Here is a 17436-nt window from a genome sequence, read left to right as displayed (position 1 = left end):
ATATATACCTACATATATGTATGTGTTAACATATTAGATGCATACACTTATTGCATGATTCATTGTGTGTGGATGAGATTCAATATATATATATATATATATATATATATATATATATATATATATATATATATATATATATATATATATATATATATATATATATATAATAAGTTGAAGATATATGTGTGGATGAGATTAAAAAATCTATGGACTTTAAATCATGAAATAGAATTTCATGCATGAGTAACAAGTTCATTCATTAGATCATGCATGTTTTAATGTTGTCCTTTTTTATGTAGCATCAAAAAAATAATAAACATGCATACATGATCTCATGTCTTTGAAGTTCTTACGTCATTTTGATTATATGATCCCTTATTCACACTTTACATGATTTTGCTTGTATTAATTGTTAAAAAAAATAGATATGCATGTACTGCCATAGCCCATTTATATTCTGTTAGAAAAAAAATGTACTTGTGATGTGTGCGGGTGTGAGCAGACAGGGGTCTGTCCAATCCCAGGCCTCTACCCCGTGTGACTTTGGGGTGTTGTCAGTCAGACCAGACCTATCTGGTCGGCCTGAACTGACATAACTAGGGTCTGCCCAACCCCAATCTGGGCACAACAGGGTGCACCGCACCCTGTTGGGCGCTGCTGCTTCTCTTTGCACCAGGATGAGAACAACAGGTTGGGGTCTGCCCGACCCCCAGGCTGCAGATCTCCAATGTGCACTGCACGGTGTTGTGCCCTGCTAAGCGTAGCAGGCCGGGGTTTGACTAGCCCCAGCCTGCTGTGTTTTGGTGGTGCACAGCTGTTGCTGCACCCATATGGGTGCAACAGGTTGGGGTCAGCCCAACCCTAGCTTGCCTTTCTTTCACCAGGCAACCAAGAGGGTGTGCTACCTTGCTAGTGTCCCACAATCATGAGAAGATACCAGCTGTAGTTCAATATATATATATATATATATATATATATATATATATATATATATATATATATATATATATATATATATATATATATATATATATATATATATATATATATATATATAATGGAATGCTCATTATGGTATGGTTTGGTTTCACGATTAGATCCTCAAAAGTGCTAACGTGCACTCAATCAAGTGATTGTGCTTTTTGAAAATTAGGTAAAATGATAAAAGAATGTTTATTTTATTGTTGTGTTCCTCATGTTATTGTAATGAGTGTGCATGTATATGTTTTTGCAAAAATGCAAATTTTATTGTATGTACATGAAAAGAATATTGTGCCATGAGCTTTGCAAAAAAAAAAGATATCAACAACGCTAGTTGTTTCATATGTAAATTTGGTATGTGATTCACATACGAATGTCTTGAATTTGCAAGGTCATGACTATACAAAAGCTCAAAATTGAGCATGGTTCCATATAAACTTTTTTGGTGCCACACGAGCACTTGTGAAATTTTGTAGGTGTGACATACCATGAATGAATTATGATGCTACGTTGTAATGCGTACACTTGTTTGTTTGCCCGGTATTGGGCATGTGATTGAAAAAGATCAATGGGGTATGATGCATATACTCAAACTTATAAAATTGAATAATTTTATGCATGCATAACCTAAATTAATGCCCGTCTGTTAAAAAGTACCGAAGATTTCTTTCGGTACTCTATTGGTTTAAATGTACCATGAGTTTCACTGGATGGGTTATTGTAATGTACTAAAATAATAATAATAATAAAAATAAATGATTTGACTACCACACTCGAGTAGTTTGTTGCTCTTACCATAGAGGCAAACATATTGTGTATCTTGAGGAGGTATTTGGGCTCTCGGAGCCCTGGATGCCCAATAAGGTAAGTGCAAGTGAGATTTCACATAAAAATTTATGAAATAACATGAAAGGATGGCTTATCATCCAGTCTTGGGCTACCTTAAAGAGAGTAGATAATAAAAACTTTGTTGGGCTGTTATGTTTTTGTACTACAATCGACAATGGCTAGATTGTCTCCCGCCCATAGAGTTAGGAGACTCGGACTATGAAATTTTGCCAGATGCATTCTTTTTAACTCAGCTTTTAGGGGTTTTCTCTCAGTCATTATACCACCCTTTTATGAATCTGATTCAGATAGTCATTCAGGATATTAAAACACTTAAGTATAATAAACTTCCGAGTGGTCTCATCTGTTTCGCCGTAATCGAACTGTGCGTGCTCGCTAGGGCTTAATCAAGTGAAACATAAATCTTACCTGATTGTTTATGACGCACTACTGCTAATTCGGATATACTTTGAGACATGTTGTGTATTCAATTTTTAAATATTGACGAATGCTCAATATATAGTTTTGTAATATTGCATGAATTCATTTATGAAATAAATATAATGTCTTGAAAAATTATAATTCCAAATGTTGCGTACTCTTATGTGTTGGCACATTTTTTGCATGCTTTGAAAAATGTTTTTTATTGAGACGAGTGAAGTCTGAACCACAAATTTTACAGGTCAAGAATGATTAAGCAGTAGCAATTGCAGGATGCTACTTTTGGTACCATGGGGTCTACATTTTCTTCAGATGTTGGGACACTGCTTAATTATCATTTAAACAATTTTTAAATTCAATTTGATAAACTTCGTGTAATGATGAATTTAAATTTGCATATTGAGTGACATTTAATTTTCATAAATTAATGCTCATGTTGGATGCTACACCAGTAACTTGCCCAAGATTTTAACCTGTTTAGTTTAGATATTTTCGTTGTGCTTATTTAAAAAAAAAAATTTGCTGGAAATTTTGGTAAATTTTTGAGTAAAATTTAAATAGTTACTGATCCAAACATTCATTTAATTAAAATAATTCAAGTATATTCTTTATAAAATGTGCCTTAATTTATTTTTGTAAGCAATAAATAAAAACAAATCCAAGCATAACGTACGAGACTGCTGAACACCTAGCGGTACTTATATCTCTAGCCTATCCAAGTTCTGTTTATAAACCTCATACGTGAACTTTAAAAAGGTTGATATCGTCCTCTCAAACACTACTCCTATCTCTACCTAATTAATTAAGACCCCGTTTGGATAACAATAGACAAAATCAGGTTTTGCTTTTCCAACCTGGCTTATGGTTTTGCCAAAACCAGGTTTTATTGGTGTTTGGATGACCCAAAACTTAAAAAAGTAGGTTTTGAGTTTCTAAAATAAAAAAAAAAGATTAAAAAATAATTGTGGTCCATTTTCAAACAAAAGAACATAAAAAATGTTAAGAAACATAGAGAAATAAAAATTTTGATTGGTCTATTTTCTAGTCAAAAGATAAAATGATGTAAAATAACAAAAAAAAAATGGCCAGGCTAGTGCCACTCAGCAAGAGGCACCAATCGAGCTGGTGACTGGCTAGAAAATGGCCTGAAAGCTTAAAAAAAAACACTTTGAAAATGTCAAAAATCATAAAAAAAGGTTTGGGCTATTTTCCGGCCAACTACCGCCTGAGAAATGATTGGACTGGTGCCACTCGGCAAGGGAGGCACCAGTCTAGCTGGTGGATGGCTAGAGTCTTAAAAAAAAACTTTAAAAAATCATTCAAACAAGAAAAAATGGCTGGACCATTTTCTAGCCAGCCAGCAGGAGAAAATGGCCGGTTTACTGCCACCTGACAAGAGAGGCATCAGTCAGCCAGTGGCTGGCAAAAAAATGACCGAAAAGCCTAAAACCAAAAAATAAAATTAAAAATCATTAAAAAATACAAAAATGGTCCAACCATTTTCTGACTAGCCACTGATTGAAAAAAGGCCAGGCTGGTGCCACCCGGCGAAAAGGCATCAGTGCAGCCATTTTTTGGCTATTGGCCAGCTGAAAAATAGCCGTAAAGGCTAAAAGAAAAAATATAAAAATTTATTAGAAAAAAAGAAAATGGCTGGCTAGCTAGTACCACCCTAACTGGGCAGTATCGACCTAGTCATTTTCCAGCCAGTGACCAGCTGAAAATGGCTGGCCTAAAATACTTCAAAACTGATACCCAAGGGGTTTGACATAGTGGGATGGGGTCTAGCACGTTTGACCGACAGTCTAGGTTCAAATCCCCATGGCCCATGGGCATCAACCCCCCCCCCCCCGCGCGCCTTGTAAGCTGAAGTTTGGCGATTCCCTGGGGTCGAGGGGTAAGCCCTCAGAGTTTTACGCCAACATGGATAAAGACCTAAGTATGGCAGGTTGAGCCAGCACGGCTAGGTCTCTGCGCCTAGAGAGGTTTCTCCGAGTAAAAAAAAAATACTTTGAAAATAACTGCAAAATGAAGGGTTGGGAAGAGATAGGGCGCTAGGACGAGGTCAAGATGGGTAACCTGTTGCCTGTTGAAATACTGGGTAACCCCAGCTTTTTCAAAACCTGGTTTAAACCAGGTTTTATTCGGTTTTTACTAAATTCAGGTCTGGTGTCATTCAAACATGCACCAAACCTGGTTTTTAACTGAAAATCAAGTTTAAAACATGGTATTTGAAAACGGGCGGAGTCAACCCAGTGACTTGGCTCATATCATCCAAGTACTGGGTCAAAATCCAGTATAACTAATTGTTTGTGTACAAAACTAGGCCAACTCATGGGCCGAGTTTTAGCATAACTTGGCCGAGTGCGCCCATGACTCAGCCGGGTCATATGTATATATATAGTTTATACATGCATTAATAGTATTATAAAAAATATCATATGATGAATATATATAAACTTAACATGACCTGATCTAGTTGACCAGCCGAGTCAAGTCACTCAAGTATGAGCAGAGTGATGAGTCACCGGGTTTTAAAACCATGAGATTTTCATTTTTTTTTTTAAATTGAAAGAGAGAGACACTGTCTCTAGTTTCTTACGTGGTTTAAAAAAAGAAAACAAGCATCACGATGACAAAGTACTGTGTTGGCACTAGTGGACTTCAATACTTCAATTTTCCCATCAATGTCCCTTTTCATGTATAGTTCTTTTCATACCTCTCATGCGAAAAAACTTTCACGGGAAAGCTGAGTTGGCCGACTTCAATTTTCCCATCAAGGTCCCTTTTCATGTATAGTTCTTTTCATACCTCTCATACGAAAAAACTTTCACGGGAAATAAAAAAAAATTCATTCATCAGTTGGATTTGGATTGGTAGTTCCTACACTAATACTGGAGGTTGGCTTCCTCTTATTTTTCATAATTTTTGACGTCCGTAAAAAAGAAGGGAAAATAACTGGCAGTCTTTCTCGCTTCCATTATAAATTAAACCTTTTCTTGTTTGTTCGTTTTGACGTAAAGGAGCGGAGAGAGGTAGAGAGACAGAGCGGGCGAGGTCTCTGGCTCGACCCTCGGTTGGACCATCTATCTATCGTCGCCCTCTGCCCCTCACCCTCTTCCGGTGAACAATGGCTGCCCGAAGGCGCATGCTCCTCAAGGTCATCATCCTCGGCGACAGTGGGTGCGTTCCTCTCTCTCTTACCTTTTCTTCTCTCCGATCTCTCGTCCTCTTGTTCCTTAGTTTAGGTCCCTTATCCGGTTCCTTTCGTTTTCGTCGTGATCTTTCTGAGACAATCTTTGGATCGCGTTGCTTTTGTTGGTTTTGATCTCCTTGAAGAATAAAGCCCTGATTTTGTTTTTTTGTGATCTGTGGCAGGGTCGGGAAGACGTCTCTGATGAACCAGTATCCTTGAACTGATGATTTTTGATGTGGCTTTGTGTGATGAAATCGTTATAGCAGTTTTTTTTTCCCGTTTGTTTGATGGATCTGATCACATGATCTGGTATTGGATTTTGAAGAATTAGGGTTGCTCTGTTTTCTCATGGAGAAAGGGGTTTGGGGTATGATGAGTTTTTTAGTTTTTCTCCTTGAGATTGCTTCTTCAGATATGTGAATCGCAAATTCAGCAACCAGTACAAAGCAACCATCGGGGCGGATTTCTTGACGAAAGAAGTTCAATTTGAAGATAGGCTTTTCACCTTGCAGGTGACCCGCCTTTCAACGTTGAGTTTTTTTGGGGGGCTTATATATGCTGTGGACATCTTTTACCTATCCCCAATTACTTTGCTGCATCTTTCTTAATAGCGGTGCATCACTCTTTTCTTCTTCTTCTTCTTTTAAAATTTGTGAATGACTTAAAATCCTTGATCAGTTCTGTTTCTGCCCACACGATCCAGGTAGGCATCTGTATACTTTTCTTCATTCTCGCGGAAACTTGATTTTTGACAACAGTGCAGAATATTAGGTGTACTGGTTTGGGATTTCTGTTGGATGCTCTTAGATGTCAATGATGAGTTCTGCTCTTACTAGCATGAGATGGGAAATATGGGCCCATGTCACAGTTCAGGTGACATTCTTTATGGAAGCTGATCCTGTAGATTACATATGGCTGGGAACAGATAACAGCTAGAACAGTTATAAAAGTTCACGACTTTTAGGGGGCGTTTGCGTGTCCGTGTCACCCTCTTCCGCCCTTTCCTTTCTGGGGAAGCGGAATTGGGGCCACCCCCCACGGGAACCCTTTCTGCTGAAAGTGGGGGGTTCTTGTGGATTTTGGTTTCCTTTTCCGTGAGGAAAAGGAAAGCTCAGTTTTTTTGGTCATGGTGGGGCCCACTGAAACACACACCGTTGATGTGTTTCTACGGAAAAGCCCAGTTTACGCCCCCTTAGGATAAGTACCATGTACGTACTTAAGCGATACAAGTGTTTGATTAGGAGAGGAAGTGTTTTCTCCTAGAGAAAAGAACTTTCAGATGTTTGCAAATTTTACATTGCCAAAAGTTACACATACTGCATGCTGAAAATTGCATTACACTATTCACCATATGCATCATATGTAACATATGTTACTTGTTATATTACAATACAAAAAACAAGTTTCATGAATATGATCTTCGTTGAAGCATAAAGTTTGCCACCCTGGTGAACTAAATCTCAGAGAATAAAATTTATAATGGTCAACAAGCAATAAAGGCTCTATGCTTGATTTGCATGAATTCAGAGTTACTTAATCTTAGAATAAAAAAGTAGTGCAATGATATCCAATGTAGCTTATTGATGATTGACTGACATGTGATCTGGTACTAGTTGTCATTGCACTCATTTCTAACAGCACACACACTTGTTAATGCATGCCAACCTAATCTTGTGTGACATCTAGTTTAACTTTGACTTTTAGCTGTGTTAGCACTTAGCATCATTAGCAGGACTGTCACAGAAGTTCAATAGTTAGTAATATGTGGTGTTCTTAGGCACTTGTTAGAAAATGATGGACAAGGCAAGCTAGACAAGCAATATGAGCAAATACAATCAATCGTTCATTTTATGGATGTCCATGCTCACACACAATGGCTGAAACCACATTATTTACATGAGGAAACCAAAAGAATGCTTGATGAGCTCTGATCTTCAAAATGGGCCTCAAGGTGCATTGCTAAGAGAAATGATGCATGTGTGCTGCATAGAGCTATGTGCTATAAGAGAGGGGTATGTACATGGGGTATGTACATGTATACAAGTCATCTAGGCCATTCACAACATACACAACAACATTGTTGACCACAAGTATGGCAGGCCATCACTATTCCTCTTCTGTGTAATTTGTTAGTCTTTGACTATGCTGTACTTGTAGTATTCTTCTATCTTTGATTGGGTGTATCTTGAAGATTGTGAGGACTTCCAGCATGTTAGCAACTTCTTCTATATTTTTCATGAAAGGAATGGCCTTTGGTGTCTCTTGATGAGCCCTTCAGTAAACTGCATAATGCTCTATATTTTTGCTACTATTACTTGATATAACCAAGTCATCCATTTGGTACTCTTAGTTGGCCTATTTCTCATTTTCTTGACATTCTTGGTGAGGTATTCCTTTGCCATGCAATCTTCTTTTGCCAACCTCTAGCAAACTAATGTTTTGCAGGGCTCTTCAGTAGTAATTTGCTACTACCATGTGTTGTACAAGTGGCTACTATCCCATGACCACTTGATCTTGCTGTTGTTTGACGCTTCATCCTCTGCAAATTGTAGCGAAATTGGATGATGTCAAACAAGTAGATCTAGTTGTGTTGATTGGCACCGACAACGTGCCATTGGATATCCTTTGAGTATGACATTCAACCATTGAACTTGTTCATCTGTTTGGGGATGGAATCTACAGGCGAAGGGTAGCTTCTATCACAATGATAAAAATACTTTGATCCACAAACATCCTGTGAACCTTGGTTGTGATCACATTACTTGTCTTTGGGATGCCCCAATTCTTCACCACAATTTTAATGAGCAGTTGGGCCACAAGTTACATGCCTGTAGTTGGTGCTATTGTGAGTATTGCATACTTTGAGAACTTGTTCACTACCATTATAATAAAACTCTAAAGTTTGAACCCATTAGAAATGCACGTTTATGGTCAGTGTGGGATCAGTAGTGTCTCTAGCATTCCACTTGACTTTAAGTAGCTGGATTTTTCTTGTTGATAAATGAGAAAAGTCTATACATATTTCTTCACTTCCTTTAGTTGTTGAAAACATGAATATGCGAGCTTATGGTGGAGCAAAGACATAAGATGGTTGCTCATGTTTCAATCTAGGAGCTAGTTAATAAGGTAGGTGCTAGTGGCATTCTCAATTACTGTAAGAGTTTTATGTCTCATCATGGTGCACTTTGTTTTGAATTTGTTGAGATAATGAATCTTTAGAATCTTTCGAAGCTAGAAGTAAACAAACACAAGGAAGTTGAAAGACAGAGAGAGAGAAGATAAACGCTAGAAGAGGGAAACAAGAAGGCGAAGAACCATTAGAAGGGAGGAAAAAGGATTTGTAGTATGTCAAAGCTTGTACTTATGCTTGTCATTTTTGTAAAAAGTTGTTAGACATGATTTAGTGATACAGACTAAGTCTCGGGTAAGCTCAATCCAGCTCCAAAGCTCCAAATGATGCAAACGTGTCCAAGCATTGCCGATCCGGAATCGTTATCCGAGCTCCATATGGTGCAAGCCACCTCAACCACATCGGACCCATGCCAAGGAGATGCCACCCCATCCAGCAACCACCTCAGCTAACAACCACATTAGTCATGTGAGATCCGCCTTTGGGTGTTCCCTCATTTAAAACATGCAAGTGAGACCTACATGGGGGCATCCCCTCTAGAAGCCTCCATGGAAGGCGTGTGGGCCCCACCTAGTTGGCGCCATGCAAAGGCCATCAAGCCCCCTTTATGGAAGTCATGTAGACCCTTGGGCTCCCTCCTTATTGAGCCTTGGAAGCCCAAGTGACCTTTATGAGTTTGACCCTCGTTAAGTGGCTTAGGGGAGGTAGTACCTAAGTAGATGTTATTGTTTTTATTGTGCTTGGATAATTGTAATGCTTTTATGAGAGCTCCCTTGGCCTATAAAGGGGCTCATTTTGGACGTTGAAGATATGAAATGAAATTAGAACTCCTTTAACTCAAAAATGTCTAATTATCTCTCTCTAGTTAACGTCCTCTCTTGTGGACGTGTTTCTCTCTCCTTCCTTATCCCGACGAGTCCCTACTCCCTGACTCGTTCACCCTTCTCTAAGGGCTCATCTCTTCATCAACTTAAGGTGCTTTAGACCTTGCTTGGGTTTAGAATTGCCTAAGTACCAATTATGACCACTTCTACTTGGTATTCGTGTGCACTGCATCAACAACGTGGAGGAACTGACCCAACTTAGCCTTGTACGAAGAACCTTGGCCAACCCCGGATGGACTAGACCCTTCCTCAACCTTAGAACACTCACTCTAAATCGTGTAAGTCATTGAAACCCCTTCCCTAAGCCCCTCTCAAGCCTTAACTTATCTTAAATCCCAACTTGTCCAAAATATGTTTGCTGACAAAGCTGAATTTTTGTAAGACTTGCAAAAGTCACCCAACCCAAACCGTTAGTCATTTGGGGTCTGAAACTTTGATCCAAACACCCTTAAGATACCTATATCAAACCTTCAAAAAATCAGGATTTTATCGTATCTTGGTGCAAAGATATTGATTTTATAATCCAGGTTTGGTTTATCGTAACCCAGTCTAGTTCGCTCTGCAGAAAATCCTATCTCGACCTGCAACTTGTCAGAATTTTAATTCCTAAAATACAAATTCCTTGACCCTAAAATTTGGCACGTTAATTCCTTAAGGTGTCATCATCCTCTACTTTTTAAGATTTTTCCTACACCATTTGCGTTTTTTACCTGAATGGACTTTTTGACTTAATCCTGAACCTAACTTTGAATACTTAAACCATTGGTATCAGAGCAACATTCTTATGGCTCCAGAAAGCCCCAAGACAAAATCTTTGAATTGACCCTTGAAACCTTCAACCAATTCTCGTAAGACACCAACTCGAAACTTGGAGGTGTCAAAACCTGAATGACCACCTTAGAAACTAGAGTAGCCAACCTTACCCCAGATGGTGCAACAACTCCACACCACTGTTCATGATGCCATCTAGCTCCAGCATATCAACATCGAAGGCAGAGGCAACAAAAATCACGAAGAGCAAGATGATCGTGATGAAGATGTGCACAATTCCATCCTCAGTTGGTGCTCGGGAGATCATGGATTCGGTTCGAGGACTTCTAACCTTGGAGTCTCTCTTCCACGCTACATGAAGATTCTAATTCTTATTTTTTTGAGGAAAGACCCCTATGATTGGTTGTATAAGTTGAAGCAATACTATGTAAACTAAGGAATCTCCCACGAAAGTAGATTATGATGCACCATTGATCACTTGGAAGGTGAAGCAATTCAATGGTACCGTTGGCGCAACCAATGCTACGAAACACAAAGTTGAATAGAGTTCGAAAGAGAACTCTTGAAAAGGTTTGGACCCTCTCTATATAACAATCATAATGTGAATATGAAGAATTTGAGATAAAAAGGGTCTATCCAAGAATATCAAGCTGAGTTTAAGGACCTAAGCACGATATGTAGTGATTGGTCCGAACCCGCCTTGATATGCACATTTATGGGAGGTCTCAATGATGAAATCCGAATCGACCTTATGACTCTGGACCCCCAATCATTGGAAGTGCTTTGTAAAAGCACAAACAATAGAAAAAAGGTGAAAGAAGTCCAGCCACATAAGGAGGCCTACTTGACCCCCCGATAGGCTAGAATCACTCACCTAAGTCAAGGATATTGGTACTAAAAACAAATTCGGACCCCCCCCCCTCGTTAAGGCCGAGTTTGTTAGTAGATCCCAAATGGCGTGTTGACACAACAAGGGACTGTGCTATAAATATGTTAAGATGTGGAGCCTAGGGCATATATTCAAGGCCCTTAAAATATATGTTGTTTGTAAAAGTGAAGATGAGACAAGTGAGGACAAACCCGTCCACACTTTGGGTGAATCCGAGGAAATTGATCCAAGCCTTCCATACCCTCTTTGGAGTTCCTATTCCCAACTCCATGCGTGTGATCCCAACTACAAGTGGAGGTGTTGGTTGACATCAGATCTACCCACAACTTCATGAGGGACAATCTCATATCAAGTATTGGATGTGACATGAAGGAACAACCTATGTTCAAGGTTGTAGTAGGAGCTGACAACCGCCTCTAATGCGTGAGTGTATGCCCCAACACGGATCTCAAGATGCAAAGATCTAAGTTCAATGTTGATCTATACATGCTTCCCATAAAGGGAGTTGACGTAGTCCTAGGGATGAGTTGGCTCTGATCCCTAGGAGAGGTCCATTGAAACTGCAGCAAGATGAAAATGAGTTTCGAGAAGGGCGAAAGAAGTGTGCACCTCAAGGCTCATAGGCATAAGGGAAGGGAAGTGACAAGATAGGCTCGGAGGAGGCTTTTAAAATTTTCAGAGCAACTCGTGTAGCCTTATTGTGTATGGTGAAAATAACCGAGCAAGCGAAAAACAAAGAAGATGAAGAGGTCCCTCTGACGTATTCGCGAAACCGACGTCCCTACCTTTGGAACGGTCCCAAGATCATCATATCACCTTAATTCTGGGTGAGGGACCTGTGAGCATTAGACCCTATCGGTATGGTCATTCACAAACGGATGGAACAAAAAAAATGATTCGAGAAATGCTCGATAGTGGGGTAATTCAACCAAGTTTTAGCCCATACTCACCAGTCTTGTTGGTGAGAAAGAATGATCATACTTGGCGGTTTTGTGTCGATTACCATGCTCTCAATGCGGTGACCTCGAAAGACAAACACCTCATACCGGTCATTGATGAGTTATTGGACGAATTGCATGGGGGTGCGGGTGTTCACAAAGATTCATCTAAGAGCTCAATATCACCAAATCCGGATGGCAAAAGAGGGTATACCAAATACGGTGTTTAGGACTCATGACGACCAATTTGAGTTCCTAGTAATGCCTTTCGGATTGACAAATGCCTTAACCACCTTTCAAAGGGTGATGGACGATGTCTTCTGGCCAATGCTTAGAAAGTTGGTCCTTATATTCTTTGAAGACATACTTGTCTATAACCACACTTGGGAGGAACATCGGGAGCATGTTAGGGTCATCCTATGAACCCTAAAGGAGCATCAATTTGTGGCTAAACGAACCAAGTGTAACTTTGGACAACCCCGTGTGTCCTACCTTGGCCACATCATAGATGATAACGACGTTAGCGAGTACCCTAAGAAGGTTGAAACCGTGATCTCTTAGCCTAAATCAACTTCCATCAAAGCCTTCAGAGGGTTCTTCGTTCTCATTGGATACTATAGGAGGCGGAGATACAAAATCATTGCTTCCCTATTAATGAAAATGTTGAAGAATGCCTTTTCATGGTCAAACGGAGCCGAGCTTGCCTTCGAGAAGCTCAAGCAAGTCATTGCGAAGCCCCGGTTCTTGCCCCGACTTCTTGAAGGAATTTGTTGTGGAAACCGATGTGTGTGACATCGGTATTGAACCGGTGTTAATGCAAGAAGGCCAACCCTTGGCTTTCCTTAGCAATAGTCTCGCCAATAGAGCCAAGGCGCTATCAACATATGAGAAAGAGATGCTTGCGATCATCCTATCCCTCGAAAAATGGAGGTCTTATCTCCTTGGTTGGCATGTTTTGGTTTGCACCAACAAAAAAAGCTTGAAATACCTCATAGAGAAACACATCACGATTCCACTCCAGCATAAGTGGGTCGTTGAGATGATGTATGATTTCGAGATCCAATATAAGAAGGGGCTTGAAAATTGAGTTGTCGATGCTCTATCTTGGTGAATGGAGTCAAAACCGAAAACAAGAGAAAGATTTTTGCCTAAGCAACTAGGCAGATCTCAAGGGGGAGGGGATGATGCAGACCAAGTCTCGGGTAAGTTCGATCCAGCTCCAAAGGTCCAAATCATGCAAATGGGTCCAAGCATTGCCAATCCGAAATCGTTACCGGAGCTCCATATGATGCAAGCCACCTCAGCCACATGGGACCCATGCGAAGAAGACGCCACATCAGCTAATCAACCACATCAATCATGTGGGACCCGCCTTTGGGTGCCCTCTCATTTAAAGCATGCAAGTGGGACCTACATGGGGGTGTCTCCTCTAGAAGCCTCCATGGAAGGTGTGTGTGCCCCACCCGGTTGGCGCCATGCAAAGGCCATCGAGACCCCTTATGAAAGTCATTTTGATCCTTGGGCTCCCTCCTTATTGAGCCTTGGAAGCCCAAGTGACCTTTATGAGTTTGGCCCTCGTTAAGTGACTTGGGGGAGATAGTACGCAAGTAGATGTTATTGTTTTTATTGTGCTTGGATAATTGTAATGCTTTTATGAGAGCTCCCTTGGCCTATAAATGGCGCTCATTTTGGATGTTGAAAATATGAAATGAAATTAGAAATCCTTTATCTTAAAAACATCTAACTCTCTTTCTCTCTAGTTAACGTCCTTCTCTCTTGTGGATGTCTCTTTCTCTCTCCTTTTCTTTATCCCGGCGAGTCCCTACCCCTTGTCTTGTTCACCCTTCTCTAAGAGCTCATCTCTTCATCAGCTTAAGGCATAATTGGCAAACCCGGCGAGTTGACTCGGGAATCGCTCGAGTCGTCCCGAATCGGACCCCAACTGAGTCACGATTCAGGACTGCCGATCCAACCCATTAAATATATATTTTTTATCATGTATTTTATTATTTTAATGCATAATTCTTATATAAAGTCACTTGTTACAAAGAATCTAATATTGTTCAATGAAAAAAGTTAATAATCATGTATAATTATATGACTTTGTAACTTATCTATTGACATATTAGCTTGAAGTTTAGTTATTTCCATGTCTTAGACATGTGCTTACACTATAAAATAGAGTCTTGACTCGTCCGAGTCATGGAGTCAACCTGCTGACTCGGTGACCCAGTAGGGGTCCGATTCGAGCCCGAGTCATGAGTTTCCCAACTATGGCTTAAGGTGCTTCAGACCCTACTTGGGTCTGGAATTGCCTAAGTACCAATTATGACTGCTTCTACTTGGTGTTCATGTGCACCACATCAACAATGTGGAGGAACCGACCCAACCCAGCCTTGTATGAAGAACCTTGGCCAACCCTAGATGGACTAGACCCTTCCTCAGCCTTAGGACACTCACCCTAAAGCGTGTAAGTCATTGAAACCCCTTCCCTAAGCCTCTCTCAAGCTTTAATCTCTCCTAAATCCCAACCTGTCCAAAATAAGTTTGCTGACGAAGCTGAATCTTTGTCAGACTTCCAGAAGTTGCTCGACCTAAACCGTTAGTCATTTGGGTCTGAAACTTTGACCCAAACACCCTTAGGATACCTATATCAGACCCTCAAAAAATCAGGATTTTATCGTATCTCTGTACGGAGATATTGATTTTATAATCCAGGTTTGTTTTACCCAAACCCAGTCCAGCCTGCAGAAAATCCAATCTCGACGTGCAACTTGTCAGTTTTTTAATTCCTAAAATAATAATCCCCTGACCTAGAAATTTGGCACGTTCATTCCTTAAGGTATATAGAATCATTCCCTAATTTTGGGATTTTCTGTCACACCATTTGGGCATACCATATTTTTTTACAGAACCATATCAGAACCAGCCTATCTTGTCACCCGAATTGACTTTTTGACTTGACCATGAACCTAACCTAGCCTACCTAAACCATTAAATCTAACGCCGGCCCACCGAAACACATCTCTTTAGTATTTTGAACTTGAATGGTTTTCCTCAATCATTGAGTTTTTCCAACTATTTTAGAGTTTGCTATAGTATTTATTCAAGAGGATGCCTATTTTCCGGAACTAGAAGTTTGGAACAACAATATATATATATATATATATATATATATATATATATATATATATATATATATATATATATATATATATATATATATATATATATATATATATATATGAGTCTGTAGGCATTTTTTTCCACAAGTCATCGCTTTACTTGTTCATTTTTCTGTTTTATAATATATACTGCTTTGCATTGAACATGGATTGGTATAGTAAGGAAGAGTTTCCCCTGCCACCATATATTCATTAACTTACTCTATTGATGCGTGGAATATTTATAGATATGGGATACGGCAGGTCAAGAACGATTTCAGAGTCTTGGTGTGGCTTTCTACCGGGGAGCAGATTGTTGTGTTCTTGTCTATGATGTAAATGTGATGAAGTCATTTGATAATCTGAATAATTGGCGCGAAGAGTTTCTTATTCAGGTAGTATTAGATACTCTCCATTATTCTAGGGCTGAGGCTTGGATGAATCAATCGTTGCACTTAACTGCTTGCAGGCCAGTCCATCAGACCCAGAAAATTTTCCCTTTGTGGTATTGGGGAACAAGATAGATGTGGATGGTGGGAACAGCCGAGTGGTAACTATTTTGGTGTCTGAGCAATGATTTTTACCATCCTTGTGTTTTGCATGTATTTAACATCTGGGTTTTCAATATATCAAGCTTGTACACTCACACGTGTCTGTCTTAGGTATCTGAGAAAAAGGCAAAAGCATGGTGTGCTTCCAAGGGAAACATCCCCTATTTTGAAACCTCTGCAAAGGAAGGTTTCAATGTAGAGGCTGCTTTCCAGTGTATAGCAAAGAATGCACTGAAAAATGAGCCGGAAGAAGAAATGTGAGTAATGTATCATAATTTATTATTTTATTTCTCTTGAATCCACCAGAATTATGATTGGATCACGTTTTGTTGAAGACACCACTTTCATGTTTTCCAGCTGAGTTCAACATACTTGCTAGGATATTCGGACTTTATGTTTTGTGCTTCTAGTTATTGGTATTAAGTTTTACATAGAATTGATCAAATCCCCACTACGATTATCGTTTTCCTGTTGGCTTCAGCTTGTTTCTTAAAACATTTTCGACTTTAACATGTTTTTCACTGCTAAGTTTTTGGACCTGCAATGCAACATGTTTTCTGCTGCTAGTTGTCATTGTGTTGTGAAAACCCTTTTCTAATGAGACTAGCAATGATGGGTTATCATCCATGGGATTTGAAGTTTCAAAGGGTTTTCTTGATTTTTTCTTTGTGGTACTGATGACTATGTTACTGAGTTGCTTGAGCCCTTGTTCATTTCTTCTCTGATGCGTCACTGAATTTTTTCATACTCATTTTCCTTTTGGTTTCTGCAATCATGAAGATATCTTCCGGACACTATTGATGTTGCTGGAGGGAGGCAGCAAAGATCATCTGGATGCGAATGTTAAATCAAATGAGGGGATAGAAGTGCAATTGCATTGTTATTTTATTTATTGGAGTAATAACGTGTGGAATATTGTGATGGGATTTATGTATGTGGGATATAAAACTGGGTATGGTGTATATTATGTCTTCTAAAAACTGAATAGTTCCTGCCTACTGTTTGTTTTCATTCAGTTTTAGTCCTTGATCTTCTCCAGACTTTCTTTTTAGTAAACTTAAATTCCCTACTTCTGTTTGAGATCCGGATCTGTTACTCTCTGAAATTTGCCTTTTTCTTTTTTTCCTTCTTTTTTGCCTTCAACTTGATTAGTGAATTGTGTTCTTGCTAAAGCTTAAAGAAGTTGCAACTTTTAGATATTCATGTCTATTCAACAGGAAGGATTCAAAAGGCTTTATCTATGATGTAACTCCAGAAATATATATATATATATATATATATATATATATATATATATATATATATATATATATATATATATATATATATATATTGCAGCTGGTGAAACACATTTAGGCTCTTTTTGGGAGCCCTTGCATTGAGATGGAAACATCATTTTCATGTGTTGCCAAAATATTGTTTTGCTAAAAATGTGGTGTTGATGATGGAGTTGCCAAGAACATCCTCTTGTGAATGGTGTTGAATTGTGGTGTTGGTGCTGCCAACTCTGTCCTCAATGCCATGTTTTAGCAATCACTGCTTCCAAACAGCAGAGAGCATATGAGGGCTTGGAGGATTCAAGGTTCCCAATCAGAGCCTTAATGTAATAGCAGCTTAAGCAAACCCATTGGTGGGTTTCAGAAGCCAAAAAATTAGGTAA

At 39.3% G+C, this 17436-nt stretch overlaps 1 protein-coding gene across 1 annotated transcript; it reads left to right on the top strand.

Annotated features, from left to right (window-relative positions):
• Positions 1-5270: 5270 nt before the first annotated feature.
• LOC149830220 (ras-related protein Rab7) lies at positions 5271-16854 on the top strand. The gene is made up of 7 exons (XM_090016390.1): positions 5271-5436; positions 5632-5658; positions 5862-5961; positions 15474-15620; positions 15695-15775; positions 15888-16033; positions 16557-16854. The coding sequence occupies exons 1-7, from the start codon at positions 5384-5386 to the stop codon at positions 16621-16623; spliced, it is 621 nt and encodes a 206-aa protein (XP_089872516.1). The 5' UTR covers positions 5271-5383; the 3' UTR covers positions 16624-16854.
• Positions 16855-17436: the final 582 nt, after the last annotated feature.

Source organism: Nuphar pumila, chromosome 8 (genome assembly GCF_984573655.1).
Source record: "Nuphar pumila chromosome 8, dmNupPumi1.hap1.1, whole genome shotgun sequence".
NCBI classification, from domain to species: domain Eukaryota; kingdom Viridiplantae; phylum Streptophyta; class Magnoliopsida; order Nymphaeales; family Nymphaeaceae; genus Nuphar; species Nuphar pumila.
This window is presented reverse-complemented; position numbering and strand designations above follow the sequence as displayed.